Source organism: Patella vulgata, chromosome 8, assembly GCF_932274485.2.
Source record: "Patella vulgata chromosome 8, xgPatVulg1.2, whole genome shotgun sequence".
NCBI lineage: Eukaryota > Metazoa > Mollusca > Gastropoda > Patellidae > Patella > Patella vulgata.
This window is the reverse complement of record NC_065886.2, coordinates 32,705,699-32,723,442: the sequence shown is the minus strand read 5'-3', so window position 1 is coordinate 32,723,442 and position 17,744 is coordinate 32,705,699. Positions and strand designations below refer to the sequence as shown.

At 38.5% G+C, this 17,744-nt stretch overlaps 1 protein-coding gene and 2 long non-coding RNA genes across 3 annotated transcripts; all 3 read left to right on the top strand.

The window, feature by feature from the left end:
* The first annotated feature begins 1,682 nt into the window (after positions 1-1,682).
* On the top strand, positions 1,683-6,187 carry LOC130014070 (uncharacterized). Its single transcript, XR_008789031.1, has 6 exons — positions 1,683-2,068; positions 3,110-3,154; positions 3,943-4,071; positions 4,622-4,719; positions 5,619-5,751; positions 6,108-6,187. It is a non-coding gene; the product is annotated as an uncharacterized LOC130014070 (long non-coding RNA).
* Positions 6,188-7,649: 1,462 nt separating this feature from the next.
* Positions 7,650-9,363, top strand: LOC130014072 (uncharacterized). The gene is made up of 3 exons (XR_008789033.1): positions 7,650-7,749; positions 8,891-9,008; positions 9,277-9,363. It is a non-coding gene; the product is annotated as an uncharacterized LOC130014072 (long non-coding RNA).
* A 532-nt stretch (positions 9,364-9,895) lies between these two features.
* LOC130014051 (polyunsaturated fatty acid lipoxygenase ALOX12-like) lies at positions 9,896-12,903 on the top strand. Its single transcript, XM_056102871.1, has 5 exons — positions 9,896-9,903; positions 10,464-10,528; positions 11,539-11,630; positions 12,040-12,213; positions 12,736-12,903. The coding sequence occupies exons 1-5, from the start codon at positions 9,896-9,898 to the stop codon at positions 12,901-12,903; spliced, it is 507 nt and encodes a 168-aa protein (XP_055958846.1).
* Positions 12,904-17,744: the final 4,841 nt, after the last annotated feature.

The following is a 17,744-nucleotide window of genomic DNA, read 5'->3' as shown; positions in this document are numbered from 1 at the left end:
AATATTAGCGATTTAACTCCTATAATACTATAACCCGCTTCGCCTGACTGAACGAACTAACGCCTACCTGCATTACTCATTCAAGTAAACCAACTTACATAATTACCTGAAAAACATCAAGAGACAATCTATCGTGAGAGATTTATCAATTGTTTACACGAAGATAGAATACAACGCAATAAACCAAAGTCACCAATCGGATTAATTCAGGAGGCATTATAGTTGGTTTAAACAGTTTTTATTTAACATATAATTACATACGATATACAATACATAATAAATTATATGGATTCGGATTGGTTGGTGACGATGCAAAGGCTTGTCCCTTACATATATGCTATTACCTCAAGATGACGGCCTGTAATGCGATTAACAAAACATTCGATGCGATAGTCAGGCTGGGAGAAAGAAACAACCAACAACAACGACTTATGTGGACATCTCATTTATTCAAGCAAATACATCACACGGTTTATTCAAAAGCCTGCACTCAAAAACAACCAATCCGAACACAGCGATTCGAGTTTCACCCGTTAGTACGTACCATTCACACAAAACCTTGGACCAGTTCGTATAAATATGCGACATTTCGTCCAACTTGGCATTTGGAATTCGAAGCAAGTAGAGCCACTGTCCGGGCAAAACGTCCCCATCGCACAACATGGATGACTGTATTCATTATCATGGTTAATACAGAAAAGTAGGACATAAAACCTCATTTTATTTCAGGGGGATCACGTGGCTAAGTGGGTAAGACGCTGGCTCGCTGGTCTGGAGGTCGGGTGTTCGACCCCGGCATTGGCCGAGATAGTTCATCCAGATTTTCCAGCGTGGTTTCCTCTTGTCAGTGATGCAGGCGGAGGGCCTGACAAGGACAGCTGTCTAGTCGTTCGGATGGGACGAAAAACCGAGGTCCCGTGTACAAATTGGCGTGCACGTAAAAGATCCCTTGGCAGTTGGAATTCGATTAAGAGTAGGCAGTAGCGCCGCTGCCCGGGCAAAAATCTCTCTCATATATAGCACACTGTATGGCGTATGCCCGTCTTCATTATCCCAGTTAAGGAGCAAAAGAGTAGGACGTTAAAAGCCATTTCATTTCATTCCATTTCATTCATTTCAATTTATTGACTAAAGAGCTAGGTGAGTGTTTCATGACAGATGTCTTCATGCGTTGGTGTGCACGTAAAAGAACCCTTGGTAGCGGTCCGTGTCCGGTCAAATTTTCGGTAATAGCATATTACATCAGCCCAGTTGGTGCAGAAAGGTGGTACGTTAAATCCCATTTCATTTCCCATACCTCACTCGGCGAACTGTCGCTTTAAGATACAGAAGTCATAAGTTGTTTATGTGATCAGAAAAGTTTCTGGTTGATTAAAGTCGTCCATTGTACTCCACTTAATTTAATCCCATCAACATGGCCATCGGGAGTATAACACGTAATTAATTCTATTATTTACAGTAAACCCAGTGTTATGGTACGTCGTAGTTAATTGGTGAACAATAGGTCAGGTTTGTTAAGGATCTCGAAACCCCATTTGTTCAGTGAACGCCGTTCTGATACAACAACAAAATGGGTGCCGTTATGAGCTACACAAGGTCAGATTTTAAAGTGCACGTTTTTACCGGAGATAAGAAAAACGCCGGTACCGATGCTAATGTGACAATAATTCTACATGACGAAGATGGGAATTTCACTGATGAAATAATTCTAGACAGATTCTTGAAAAATGATTTTGAAAGGGGCAAGATGAACACTTTTCGCGTCCCACGTTCCAAGGGAGAAGCGTCGACACTCGGCAAAATCGTCAAAATTGAGTTTTGGCGAGATGTTGATGGAGTGAGCAGTGACTGGTTCGTGGATAAAGTTTTAATTGAGAATGTTGTGACCCGGGATATTTTTATTTTCCCCATTTTTCGTTGGATTAAAGCCGGATATCATTATATGATAAAACATTTAGATACCTCGTTACCACAGTTTGATGAGCATCACAAACAGAGGAAAATGGAACTAGAGAATAAAAAAGAAGTTTATGAATATGAACAGAAGTCGCCAGGTTTACCTGTGCAGGTATGTATTGTGTAAAACATAATATCAGTCTCCATGGTCTGAGATATCACCCTCGGTGGAAACCAAGACCGAATTAAGTTTGTATAGGGCCACTCACTGAATATGTCATGGGATCCTTTCATAAACGACGAAAAGTGGCAATTTGTATGTCAGTATGATAGATAGATATATTCATTTGACATAAATATATTCAACATAATAAATGACACATTTACTTACAATATTTTCTTAATACTGAGGGCTCCTGGTAGCAACCCAGTCAGAACTCCCCCAACCCCCTTTAATACAGGCCTGGTGGAAGATGGCGTTAAACCCTTAGAATTAACAAACGAAATCAGTCACTTTCATTACTTTGCATATAATACAAAGTGAAAATAAATAGCGTTCGATTTTGTTTTTAAACAAAAAAGAGACCTTTTTCGGTTATCATAAACAAATCCGATTTGAATATTGTTTTAAGTCAGCTAACTCGTATGTTATCAACCCGGTAACAAGTGAGATAAATTGTCTATTGTCAACTCGGTAACAAATATGCAAAACTCGTCTGTAGTCAACCCCGTAACTAAGTCAGCCAAACTCGTCTATAGATAAACTCTCTAGTCATCGGATGGCCGTGATAGTGAATGGACTAAAACACAATCGCCATTTGATAATTTAATGTAAAATGGATAATCGACTGAAATTATAGCAAGAAGGTCAGTTCCTTATCGAAATCTTACATAGTGCATCTTTAATACTCGGGTCGGTGACGAGTAGGTCTCCAGATCGATTCCGGTGCTGTCCGAGAACGTTCCTCGAGATATTCCACCCAAGGAAAGGTGTCTAGTCATTCAGAAACCAGGGTCCCGAAAATCACATTGGCAAAGATCCCCCGATAGTTAGAAATTGAAATAATAGTAGAAAGTAGAGCGACTGCCAGGGGAAAGTTTCCCTCATGCACATCTTTATTAGCCCAGTTGGTGCAGATAAGTAGAACGTTAAACATCATTTAATTTGTGTAAATTGATCGTTTAAAATACTATAGCTAATTCTTTATTTTAGATCAAGAAAATGCCAGCAACTGAACAGTTCTCCTTTGATTACATGGTGAGTTTTGTTGGACTACTGTAGGCCTGCTTCAATAATCCGTATTGTCACTCCCATAAATACATTTTTGATCACATTATCTTTATTGTCTCATTCGCTCGACTAGCCCCGGCAGCAAAAGACCCGACTTTTACTTTGATTAGACCGACCATCAAATACTTGGATAATTTTGATTGGTAGATTGGGCTGGAGTCCTCGAATCACAACCTGCATAATATTAGTGAACCCACCTTATCAGCCCAATAAAACATAACCGAATGTTATGTAACTTTTATTAGACTGGCACGAGACCCAGGGGCGGATCTAGGAATTTTGAAAAGGGGGGCGCTGCAAAATGAAGGCATTGACCGCGGAGACGGGGCACGCCGCTGAGGGGGGGGGGGGGTCCCAAGAAAATTATCCGTCATTTCCTTGCATCTGTAGCCATTCCAAGAGCTATTTCCCAGACTGGTGTGTTTGAGTCGATGGTTTGAGTCATTTGGGATCCCTACAACGGGTTGGGAACGGACATATTTGAGTCTAAGAAAAGGCACTTTCAGCAGTAAAAAAGAGCACTCGAGCCCCACGCGCCCCCCATTGAATCCGCCTCTGAGACCCTTTCTTATTAGACCGACCCCTTCTTATTAGACTGGCCCCTTCGTATCAGACTGACATTAAACCCCTTCGTATTGAACTGGCCCCTTCTTATTAGACTAGCATGTACCCCCTTCTTATTAGATACGAAACAAGGTCTACCATTGGTCCCTATTTCAGTTGATTGTTATACGTTTATTTTATTTGTGTTCCAGTGGGATATTTTGAGAACAAAAGCAGAACTTTTAGCCACCAGTAAATGTATAAAGTTAAAAGCCGGCAGATGGAAAAGTTTAAAACACATCAATAATATTTTCACAAAGAACGTTTTTCATTTACCGAAGGTAATATTTTTGTAATTGTGGGTATGTTTTGAAACAGGTGGGTCGGGACCCAGGTCCATAGCGATTGTAATTTTCCCTAATTATCGGTAAAAATCCAAGATTTAGGCTCCGACTTGGGCTAATGAAAACGGGCATACGCCATACAGTGTACTGTGAGGGAAATTTTGCCCAGACAGTGGCACTACGGAATTCCAATTTCAAGGAATGTTTTACATACACGCCAATGTGTACCTCGGTTTTTCGTCCCATCCGAAAGACTATACACTACCCCTTGCCAGCACCTCTGCCCTACACCACAGACAAACTCTCGGCCAACGCCGGGATCTGGAATGGAACCCATGATTTACATTAGATAACAAACCTTGATACGACAACGAATGTTACGTCGCCTACACAACCTCGTTGGTTTTCTCCTCGTTCCCCAGCCCCACCGTTGCTAAAGACACATATGTATACCCTATTAGTGCCGAAAAGATCTTATATTTTCGTATCCTACACGCAACAATAGACTAAATGGGAATAACTCTCTCTCTCTCTCTCTTTCTTACAGGGTGCTGGTGGATGGAAAGATGACGTTCATTTCGGTCTTCAAAGAATAGCTAGTGCCAATAGTTCTCTGATCAAATTATGTACGGCTATTCCAGAGAAGTAAGTGCTGTTTTACAAGTTCCTATTTATATTATTTTAATGTATTGTTTAAATTCGTTGATTTTCAATCCCTTGAACACTTCAATAGATTCAGGACCGGATTAAGACATATAGAGACCCCAAGCACTTAGAGAAGATTTTGGTGTTCTTAATTAATATTTCAATTGAATATTTTGAATTCGTCATCTAACGAAGCAGAAATTATAAGGTAGCACCTTTCCCATGATGCAATAATAAGTGCGTGCCTATTTTGCCTAATGGTTAATCCAGTTCTGAATATTTTAATCTCTAAAAGGAATATCAGTCCAGTTCCATTTAGTATTTACCAAAACAGAGATGAACTGAAAATTGCGCAAGATTCGTCAGACCATATAAACAAGCCAGCGCCACCTATATGGGTTATGTGAATTCTTTTGATGGACTTCTTTTATTTGAGATTAAATCCAGAGGCGTTGTAATATGTTTTTTGTTTTCTTAATAAAATGTTGTTTGATAGTATAAGACAGTGCAGGTCACTCTTATTCACATTGTAAGATAGCCACGGTGGCTCAGTGAGTAAGAAGTTGGCTCGCTAAACTGAAGGTCAACTGAAGGTGTTTACAGAGAAAGTTCATCGCTGTGTGCCGCCGTGATTTCCCGTTGTCAGTGATGTAGGACAGAGGGGCGGGCAAAGAAAAACGTATAGTCGTTAGAATTAGATAAGCAGCCGAGGTTCGGTATACATAAACATTGGCGTGCACGCAAAAGAATCCTTGACAGCTGGATTTTTATATAAGAAGAGTAGATCGTAGCGCCTCTGCAAATTTCACCCACCGCACTCTGTATGGCGTATGCCCGTCTTCATTATCCCACTAGGTGCAGAACAGTAGGACGGTAAAACCCATTTCATTTCATTTCAGACTAGCAGTTAGCGAAGAGATGCTCAAACCATTATTAGAAGGAAATACGTTAGAAAGTTTGATGAAACAGAAACGATTATTTATCTGTGATTTAGAGATATTAGAAGGTCTTTCATGTAAACCTGGATTTACGGTAAATATATATTTTATAACTATTAAGCTTTTAATCCGTATTGATTGCGCTATGAGTTATATTTTATATTAATGATCTTTTAATCCATAATGATTTCTCTCTGATATACGGTATGTATATATTTATCAATTAATCACTTAATCTATTTTGATTCCTTTCTGATTGACTATAGATAAATATATATATTAATCAATCTTTTAATTCCTATTGATTCCTCTCTGATTGACGAAAGATATATATCTGATATCGATTACCTCCTGGAAGCTTGTATCTCTATTATTATCCCTTGCATTGTATTAATCAGCTTGGTGCCGAAAGAAAAGTTCAATACCATTTTATTTGGGATTTATTTTCAGGTGTGTGTACCGATTGCATTATTTATGGTTGACAACGACAACAAATTGCGACCGCTAGCCATACAGTTATTTCAGCAGCCTAGTCCCGATAATCCAGTACGTTATTATACCTCTTTACTGGGTAAATGAAGACGGACATACAGTGAGCTATGAGGGAAATTTTGCCCGGACAGCGGCTCAACGGCCTACTTTTAAATCGAATTCCAATTGTCAAGGGATCTTTTACGTGCACACCAATGTGAACACGGGACCTCGGTTATCCGACCCATCGAGAGAGAGAGAGAGATGGGTTTAACGTCCACTCGACACAAACTAGGTCATTTCTGGACTAACATATGGTTTTAATTTTATTTCAATAATTCGCTTGCGTATAGGGGTCTTTAGCAGTGGGAGGAAACCGGAGGACCCAGAGAAAACCCACGAGGTTGGACAGGCGACCTTACTCCTTGTCACGTACAACCGGGGATTCGAAACCACGCCAGTCGACTCAATGACAGACTTTATGGTACAGCGCGCACGCTAACCATTCAGCCATCCACCCCCCCCCCCCCCGACCCATCAAAATACTTGTCCCTTGCCAGGCCTTCGGTTTTGCACCACTGAAAAGGAGGAACCACGTCGGTAAATCCCTATGGGCTTTCTCAGCCAACGCAGGGATCGAACACGGGACATTCGGATTAGCGAGCCAACGTCTTACTCACTGAGCCATCGTGCCACCTCCACCCCCACCCCCACTTTACTTCAGACCCCACTCGCTTTCTTGTTGATTGAGATTATACAAATATACCTGGAAATTAGGCGTGGTTTGCTGTCGTCCAGAGCAACTCGACTAGCGCCGTTAGCAAACAACAACGTTTCCCTATCAGCTCCAAAGACATTAGTAAGCAGGTAAATATCGAATAAGGCGCTTCGAATTCGTTACCAAACTTAAAACGACTCGGACCTCCATCTTGCTTCATTGATAAGAGTGAAAACGGGCACGAAAATCCAAAGGGACTTTCTCGGCCAACCCTGGATTGAACCTGGCCACCCAGTTTATAAAATTAAATGTTACCATATATTATTATGTCTACCCTAGGTAATTTCTATACGACATGGCTAGTCTTCTGTCTACTTAAAGGCTCAATACCACTCTTGTTGTAACTGAATTATATGTCCCAATCTTTATTCTGGTCAACAATTTGTACTATTTTAGAATATTTCAATTAATTGATGATACAAATTTCATCTTAACACACTTTATTTAAAAATTTTGAAAAATTCAACACAATGGTTTGAAACGTCTAACGTAAAGCTTTTCAAATGAAACTTCGATTTAAAAATATTTTCGAACCCTCTGGACAAGTAAAATAGGATGTAATGGATAATTTACACAACAGGTAGGACACTTAAACATCTATTACTTAGATAGAGATATTATTTATTTTCTGGAGCTTTCAAGCCAGCAAGAGTGTTATTGTCCCTTTAAGTCTGTACACGTGGAATTCAACGAACAATCTCAGTCATTATATTTCAATTGTTGCACTAAACATATTAATTTTTCAGGTATTTTTACCAACAGATCATCCTAATACGTGGATTTTAGCTAAAATGTGGTATAATAATGCTGATGCCGCTTACCATCAATCACTAACACATCTTGGTAAGTAACCATAGTAACACATCTTGGTAAGTAACCTTAGTAACACATCTTGGTAATTACCCCTAGTAAGACATCTTCGGTAAGTAACTCTAGTAAAACATCTTGGTAAGAAACCATAGTAACACATCCATAAGTTACACATACCATCAATCACTAACACATCTTGGTAAGTAACCATAAGTAACACATCTTGGTAAATAACCATAGTAACACATCTTGGTAAATAACCATAATACTTGGTAAGTAATAATAATAACATTATCTTGGTAATCAACATATTATGGGTTATTGTTAAAGGCTTTATAAATGCAAACAATGCAATTATATCAATTAAAAGGAGAAGTCAAGCATTGTTAGATTCTTCGTATATTATTCGTTAGCTAGTCTTAAGGGTGCCTTATGTAAGACTAAGATAAAGAGCTGATAGAATAGTGAATAAATAGAAAACAAAAAAGTAATATAATATGTTGAAATTTTCAGTCAAATTATTTCATTCTGATCGGAGGTATGGTCGATTGCAAAACAGTGTAGTCACGATTGTCACAGCTACCGTTGTTACGATGATAAACATCCATTTTCAAATTAAATCATTAACTGCCAATCGTATTTAAATCCGTTGAAAATCTACAGCATCGAGAGTTGATTATGGTTTTGGCAAGTCTAATTAATAATTTATTAAAGAAAGGCATGCAAAAGGCAGATTTAGTTTTTGAATAATGTATCTTTAAAGTAGTTTAATTAACAAATTAACACGCCACATTGATGTTGTGATGGTAACTGTCGGTCATTGTTTATAAACAAGACTGTTCGCGTGCTACGGTAGCGCCTCTTCGTTTACCGTTACATGTGTCTGAATGTGAATTCATTGGTAGAGCCTGCACGTGTGTTGGTTGCATTGTTTACACTAGACGACAGTTCCCCTCACAAGGTGTGGTATATTGTGTATTATAGACCAAATACGCCAGGTTCATTATGGTTGTAACTACTTGAATACTTTTTGTATTGTTTTTGTTCAAGAGTCAACGGTAATGGTTGCATTTTCTCAAACAGGGCTTACACATCTTTTTGTACCATGATATATAATGTGCGTCAGTGTCTGTAATGACTAGAACAATATGTAATAGTTCCATTTATTTTACAGGACTTACGCATCTTTTAATGGAGGGAGTAACCGTAGCAACACATCGCAATCTTTCACAGTCACATCCTGCTTTCAAGCTTTTAGCTCCACATTTTCTGTATTTGATAGCTATCAATACGTAAGTCACTTTCCCTTGACTGGGTTATAGCTACGAAACCAAAAAAAAGTTACTTTTCATATTGTTGGTTTTTTGGGGGTTTTTTTTGTTCTTATGTAAGACTGTAGTAAGTTTTTCACATAGTTGTGTTTTATGCAAACCATTCGTGCCTCTTCTATGAGTCACCCACCAGCGTCCACATTACGAGGTTGAAATATAGTTCTGCAATGTCTGAAATTAAACTTTATTTTATATTTACGATATTCTTTCTTATTTTTTGTTATTGTAGACGAGGTTTAGAGGTGTTGATATCAGAAGGTGGTTGGGTAGATAAAGTTATGAACACTGGTATCAAGGGAATGTTTGAATTAATAAAAAGAGGGTAAGTTTGGTGTATTTTATGTCAGTAATCCGCACGGGCTAGGGCAGCAGTGGAAAGGCAGTACTACTGCTTGTGACGTCGGATTGAACAACGAACTTCCGTCTACCATCAACGTGTCTTCTATAGCATTTATAAGTGTTTCCCCATGTACCTGGCTGAAATGAAATAGGGTTTAACGTCCTAACTGTTCTACTCCGACTAGGCTAATGAAGACGGAAAGGTGCCATACAGTATGTTATGGGGGAAACTTTGCCCGGACAGAGGCCCTACAGTCTACTTTTATATTGAATTCCAACTGCCAAGCTTTCTTTTACGTGCACGCCAATGTGTACACGCGACACCTCGGTTTATCGTCCCATCCGAACGACTATACGTTGTCCCTTGCCAGGCCAACGCAGGGATCGAACACGGGACGTCCAGGTTAGCGAGCCAACTCACTGAGCCACCGTGGGCCCCTCTTCACTTATATAGAGAGCCATCTTTCACACACGTGTTCAGGCGCGCTTTCCAATAAGTATAGAAAAATATGAATATGTATAAAATCATTAAAAGAATATATAAATATCTATAAAAAACAGTAAAAAATAATAAATATCTATAAAATCATATAAAATCAGTAAAAAGTAAATACATATCTATAAAAATATATAAAAAAAAGTAAATAAGTTTCTTTAAAATCAGTAAAAACGAAATAAATATCTATAAAATCTATAAAAAGTAGCCTAAATAAAATTAGTAAAAAAAACACCTAAATAAATATCTATAAAATCAGTAAAAAAAACGAAAAAAACCTAAAAAGTATCTAACAAAAATTAGTAAAAAAAACAATAAATATCTATAAAACCAGTTTTAAAAAAACATATATATTTCCTACTGGCAAAGGTTGCTTTACGCGTACGCCAATGTGTACATGGGTGTACATCGGTTTCTCACTCCATCCGAAAAACTATTCATACTTCCATTGACAGGTTACAGCCGGGATCGAATCCTAGTCTATAGCCCTTTTGCCCTGACCACCCTAATGTGTTTTTGGTGTAGTTTTTGTACTAAATATTACGAATTTATGATTCTAGATTGTATAATATACTTTTTAGAATTGAAAGTTGGTATTTAGATGTAGATGGAACTTTACCAGCAGATCTGAAAAGACGAGGGGTTAGTAAACATAGTTTGACTATCGACATTCATACCGGTCCTTGGTATTTAAAGGAGCTAAATCTCTCACTCTTTATTTTCCATATTATTCAAAAATAAAAACACGAATTAGAATTTAATATTGGTCCATTTCAACGTCCTCCCCGAAGTGAACTATTGAAATAAAGAGTTTGACCCGCGAGCGACAACAAATTATCGAAGGTTATTTCCTGGCGTCGAACAACAGTAACAGTTAGCCAGTTAGATTTTTAATCCGGGATAAAGAGGGTAACGTCCACTTGACACAAACTAGGTCATTTCGGGACTAACATATACAGTGTAGTTCAGTTTTATTTCAATAATTCGCTTGCGCGTGGGGGTCTTTAGCAGTAGGAAGAAACCGGGGGACCCGGCGAAAACCCCCGAGCTTGGACAGGCGACTCTACCCCTTGTCACGTACAACCGGGGAATCGAAACCGCACCAGTTGACACAATGACAGATCTAATGATACAGCGCACACGCTAACCATTCGGCCATCCAACCCCATAAAATATTACAGAAGACAATGCGAAAATAATTAGAAATGACTGATTCACAAACGACAAAAGATTAATAATAATTATGAATCATGAATTTCTTCTTTCATAGTTGGATGATCCATGTGTGTTGCCTGGTTACCATTTTCGAGACGACGCCATACTTTTATATCACGCTATACAGAAATATGCATCTAAATATGTTGATTTATATTACGGTAAGTAACACGTCTAATTACGTTTCCATATATCATTGGGGGAGTAGTGGGGGGGGAGTCTAATGGATTCGTCTTGCATCGATCATAAGGTCTGGTAATGAGCCAAATAACCTAGATGGATTTTTTCCGGGTACTTCGGTTTCCCCTCAATGCTATAGGAGACCCCTATGCTAAATAAAATATTGCACCATATGTTAGGCCAAAAATGACATAGTTTGAGCCTTGTAGAGCCAATCAAATACAAAGACTTGTGAATATATTATTATAATTATTATTATAGATACACCAGAGAAAATAAATGGTGATTGGGAATTACAGAATTGGGGTAAAGAATTAGCTTTATCTAGAGAACAAGGTGGTGTAGGACTACTGGTAAGATTTATATCTTGTTTTATTATTTTAGTTTGACCACTTTTTAAGATGCCAGATGGAATTCGAAATAAGAATAAGCCTTACTGCCACTGCCTGGGAACAGTTTCCCTAATAGCACACTGTATGGCGCATGCCTGTCTTTATTAGCCCAGTCAGTTCTTAAAAGTAGGACATTAAACCCTACTGCTGTTTATATATTTTAGGGTATGATTTACTATTGTTTATATATTACAGGGTATGATTTATTGTTAGTATATTACAGGGTATGATTTATTGTTTATAATTGTTTGTATATTACAGGCAATGATTTATTGTTTATAATTGTTTGTATATTACAGGGTATGATTTATTGTTTATAATTGTTTGTATATTACAGGATATGATTTATTATTGTTAAAATATATTACAGGGAATACCAAATGACGGAACATTTAAAACAATAGATGATATAAGTAAAGTATTAACATGTATTGTATATACCTGTAGTGTTTCACATGCGTCAACTAATTTCCCTCAATATGAAGAATACGCCTTTACTCCAAATTATCCTGGTATGATGCGAGGAAAACCACCAAACTCAAAGGTACGGTGATTATATTGTTATATTATATTGTAATATTATATTCTAACTATATCCTAGTATGATGCGAGGACAGCCACCACACACGCTGGTATGTTAATCATTGTAATGTTATATTCTAACTATATCCTATTGTGATTGGAGGACAACCACCACCACACACTGGTATGTTAATCATTGTAATGTTATATTCTAACTATATCCTATTGGGATTGGAGGACAACCACCACCACACACTGGTATGTTAATTATATTGTAATATTATATTCAAACTATGTATTATGCGAGGAAAACCACCATATACATTGCCAACAATTCTTTATATTTTCATAGAATTATATCCACTGTGTATCTCTACAAATTGTTGTATTTCAAAGAATTGTGCCCTAAGCATCGCCTTCAAATTGATGTATTTCATATAATTGTGTCCTGCGTATCACCTACAATTTGTTTTATATATTACGTACAAACTATTGCATTATTTAAAAACACATTTTTTAGATACTATCAATTTGTCTTTTCTAGGACCCCGTAGAAGAATGCCGGATCTTGGCCAGTCTACCGGATAAACCAACAACCCTAGATATTATGGTCGTTACTAAAATATTAAGTGGTCGAGGTACCAAAAGTCTCGGTGATTTTGAAGTTCAATATGTTTTTGATCCGAAAGCCACGGGGATCGTTGATGAGTAAGTATTCTATAAATCGGAGCCCCACTGGCCCAGTAAGGCGCTGACTCGCAAACCATAACACCCGGATGGATGGCTTAGTGGGAAAGGAGCTGGCTCGCCAACCATTATGCCCGGGAGGCTTAGTGAGTAAGACGCTTGCTCGAAAATCACGAGGCCCGGGTGGCTCGGTGATTAAGGCGCTGGCTCGCAAACCATGAGGCCCCGGCTACGATCCTCGTCTTGTTCTTTTTGATTTCCTAACTTAGTTCCCGTTGTCAATGGTACTGTACCTACCCTAAACAAGCCCCTATTTAACAACTGACGCCCTTCACAAATTTCGTAGGAAACACTTGCCTGCGATATCAGTCTGGGTGGAAGCGCACGTTAAGCCCGGCTGCAAAGCAATCCGAATCAAGTCTAAATCTGACACTGCAGTGGGCCCTACTAGCAATATCCAAGATTCCAGATCGGTGTTCAATCTAATAATGACAAGTTTATATATTTTCTTTTTACATATAAGTGTAGCAACCGTTTTCATTAACCCGGTTGGTGTACAACGTTAAACCCCATTTTATTTCATTTCTTTTCTTAATTGTAATATAATGGTGTATTTTTTTTTCTTTTCTTTTTTACAGATTTCGTTTGGAATTACGACAAATCAGTAAAACGATCAAGGAAAGAAACCAATCCAGAAACCCACCATATATTTATCTTGATCCAGAGATCGTCCCGAATTCTATTAGCATTTAAAACTTATCATCTTCACAAACCATTATTTAATATAATCATCTTCATTAACCAGCATCATTCTAATTAATTTATTTACGAACTACATGTATATTCATTTATAATTCATCTACTCTAACCGTTGTTCGCCATTTTAATTTTTCGGACATCTGTTTTTGTTGTTCTTTGGTGTTTAAAGTCCGCGTCCACCGAGGGTGATATTGCAGACAAATTGTCTTATTTTTACTTTTATTGTCTTAGTGCAGGGGTCTTTCTTGTGGGAATAAACCGGAGTACTAGGAGTAAACCCACGAGGTTGAAGAGACGCCTCTAGCTCCATGCCACATACGCTCACATCAGGGATCGAAAACACGACCGTAACCCAAAGTTGACCTGTCAGCTAGAGCTCGAAGCGCGACACTCTGGACCAGTAGGTCACCCTAGCCCCCGGGACAATATCTCATTTTCTACGGCTTATAATTCAGGCTAAAATTTACCCGAATTGATTATTTAATATTTAAAGGAAGCAAGTCTTTAATTCAAATAAATAATTTATATATCATCCACAGTCTTCGACATTGCAAACAAGACTTATTGGTCAATTTAAATCAACATTGATGTTGTTATCTTACCGTGAAGAGATGGTTAAGACAAAAATGATAATTTTATAATTGGCACGCGAATCTCGTGCCAAATTGCTTTCGGGTGCAATTTGTAAAGAAGCGACACGATGAACGAGGCTAAACATACTACCGGTGTAGACTGGAATAACCGAACGCCAAAGACTGCCATTCAAATTGGACTTTTCGTGTATTTCGCCGAACATAATTACAGTAAAACAGAAACGACTGAATGTAAATCAGTTTATATACATTCATATTACATTATTATATGCTTTGCGATCCATTTGTGACAATTTTTGTTAATTTCTAGTTGTCAAAAAATAGAGATTTAGCTCCTTTAATTAAGAAATTAAAATCAAAATATCAACGATAGGGTTACAAGAGGCACATTAATAGAATTTAGTAAAGATTATACGTGGCGCTGGCTTGTTTTGACCATATCCTATATCGTCAGCAGAGGATGTCGAATATTCATAAATTTTAAATTCATCATATCTTTGTAAATACTGAATGGAATTGAGCCATTTTGAGACTGTGATTACGGTCTACTCCTATTTCGAATTCGAACTGTCAAGGGTTTTGTTACGAGCACGCCGGTGTGTAAACGGGACCTCGATTTTTCATTGCATCCGAACGGCTAAGCACTGTACTTGTCAGAACTTTCTCGGCCAACACCTGGTTAACGAGTCAGCGTCTTAACCACTGAGCCACCGCGGCTCTATGCCTCAAATGATGATCGGAGCAAGGGATTAAACAAATTCCTCAAATAATTATCAGTGGCTTCTATTTATTAAATGAAAGGAATGGGGTTTAACGTCCTACTGCTACGACTGGGCTAATGAAGACGGGCATACGCCATACAATGTACAATGAGATACATTTTGCCCCAACAGCTGCACAGCGGCCTACTCTTATATCGAATTCCAATTGCCTAGGAAAATTTTACGTGCATGCCATTGTGTACACGGGGCTTCGGGTATTCGTCCCATCCGAACGACTAGACAGCTGTCCTTGTCAGGTCCTCCTTCCTGCACCATCGATAAAGGGAAACCACTCAGAAATTAGTTCCTAGAATTTTGTGCTGTATATTATTTTCTATCATATATTTTGTATTGTATATATTTTGTGTCATATATTTTTTAGTGATCGATCACACATTTTTGTGATTAAATTCAATAGGTATATAATGATTTTTAAATAAAATGGTGATTTCCTTTGGATTCACCCACCTCGCGTAAAACATGCACGGTATTAATTTGTTTTCTTTAATAAGGCAACCCCGCCAAGCACAATGTGCACTGTATTATTTGCTGGAAAAATCTATTAGGTAAGTGCATTAACCCCTTCTTATTCCGATGTACGACTGTCAGGGGATATTTAACGTGCTATGAAGTCAAGTGTATAAATTGGGATAAATTGGAAAAGGGGTTCAATTCCTTTACTTTTTTTAATCAAAGGGTTAACAAGGATGGACATTCACCACGCATTGTGCTATGGGGGAAGGTGCATTTTTTTTGCCATGGCAGCGGCGTTTCCGTCTAGTCTTCATCGAATTCTAGCAATCAAGGGTTCCTTTACGCGCACACAAACGGCTTCGCGAGGCCTTGTCAGCCCCCCCCCCCCCGCTTCCTGAATGGAAGAGTTTGATATATCTAGTCAAAGATACAGGAGTTTGCGGACCGATCTCTCTCAATATCATTTCGATATTAAACATGAATACTTGAAACATACCATTGATAATAGATGGCAAACTACTTCACAACTTATCAACCCAGCGTTAAGATGGTGGTTGTGTTCGCATTCTGCGCAAGTACAAGTTCGTCTGGTAATTTTTGTTGATGTTTTGATCAAGAAACAAAAAAAGAGTGTTAAAATTCTGGCAGGATTAGGAGAATAGTCGTTACTATTTTCTGGCTTAAAGATCAGAAAGGAAACGGAAATGAATTAGGAAAATGACGTCTCAACAGATTTCACTGACCGGGCGCAGCACAAAATCGAGACGGCCAACGCCCTTCAATAGTATTATCGGATGATTGTGACCAGTGCCGCGGTTACTATTGAGCTTAAGCACAGGGGCCCCGTGGGCCCGGGTGGGGCAAGGGGCGTCTTCCCTGATAATTCAAAGATTTGCCTAAAACTTGAAAATAATGAATGATCAGGTGGTATGTATTATGTTAACTACTCCTACATTTTCTGAGCGTATATGTCGGACTGCCTGTATAGGCATGTCGGGGCTACCTCCTTCAGTGCCATGTAAGGGGCCTCATAACTTTTAACTAGCACAGGTTCTCCTTATCCTAAATCCGTCATTATTTTTGACATGTTCTCCTGGTGTGTTTATACAAATTAACGTCATCAGATCGTTCTAAAAATTGTTATAGTCAAGAAACAGCATGGATTTAACATGGATAATTGTTAGTCTGACTCCATAACCATACGTAATTATCTCCCCTTAATCTCCCGCCGATTATATTGGTTGAATGGCCCAAAATGAAATGAAATGCGGGTTTAACGTCCTACTATTCTGCACTGACTGGGCTAATAAGGACGGGCATACGGCCTACTCTTACTTTGAATTCAACTGTCAAGGGAACTTTTACGGGACCTTGTAGATAGCTAGGGGCCTTGATTATTTGTTCAATCCAAACAACTATACATTTTTCCTTGCCAGACCCTACAAGCCTCCATCCTGCACCACAGACAAAAAGGTACAACACCGGAAAATCCGGATGAACTATCTCGCTAACACAAGGGTCGAACACTGGACCCCCAGGTAAGCGAGCCAACGTCTTATTCACTGAGCCACCACAGCTCACTCAATGGCCTAAAGTTCTGCTGTAATGATTACAGTAATGTAATGGGGAAGGATCGTGGTGGGTTTGGTTGAGGGAGATTTACCCCACCGGATCCAATCACCTGATCTGATAGGTGCGTTTGTTCATTGAGATGCCTGTGTATATTGTGTTATGTTTGTAGGTTTGTCTTGTGTATTTGTTTGTATGTGATCCCCCCCCCCCTCTGCACTTACATGAAAAATGGATATCCTGTATTAAAAGAAAATATAATTTATTATAGTAAATAATGTTTAATCATCTTGTGAGTATCTAAATAAAGGTAAACAAGTTTAATTCTAGAGTGAGAGGTAGAAAATCATATACTACTGTACTGAATATATATACACAACTAGTAGCAAATGGACACAAGGCCTTGGAAGGCTTACTTAAATGGACAATAGGCCTTGTGATACTTACCTAAATGGACACAAGGCCTTGTGATGCTTACCTAAATGGACACAAGGCCTTGTGATGCTTACCTAAATGGACACAATATGTCTAATGAAGCCACTGTGGGGTACACTGCCTACATTGTACTAATAGTGGTAGCATGTAGGTAGACAAACTATACACTATCTAACAGCACAGTACAATCTGTACCATGTAGTTTGTGGGGAGGGAGGAGAGTGGTACTTAGAGAATCAGTTCTTTCATTGAGATAATTGGTGTTGATTCAATTA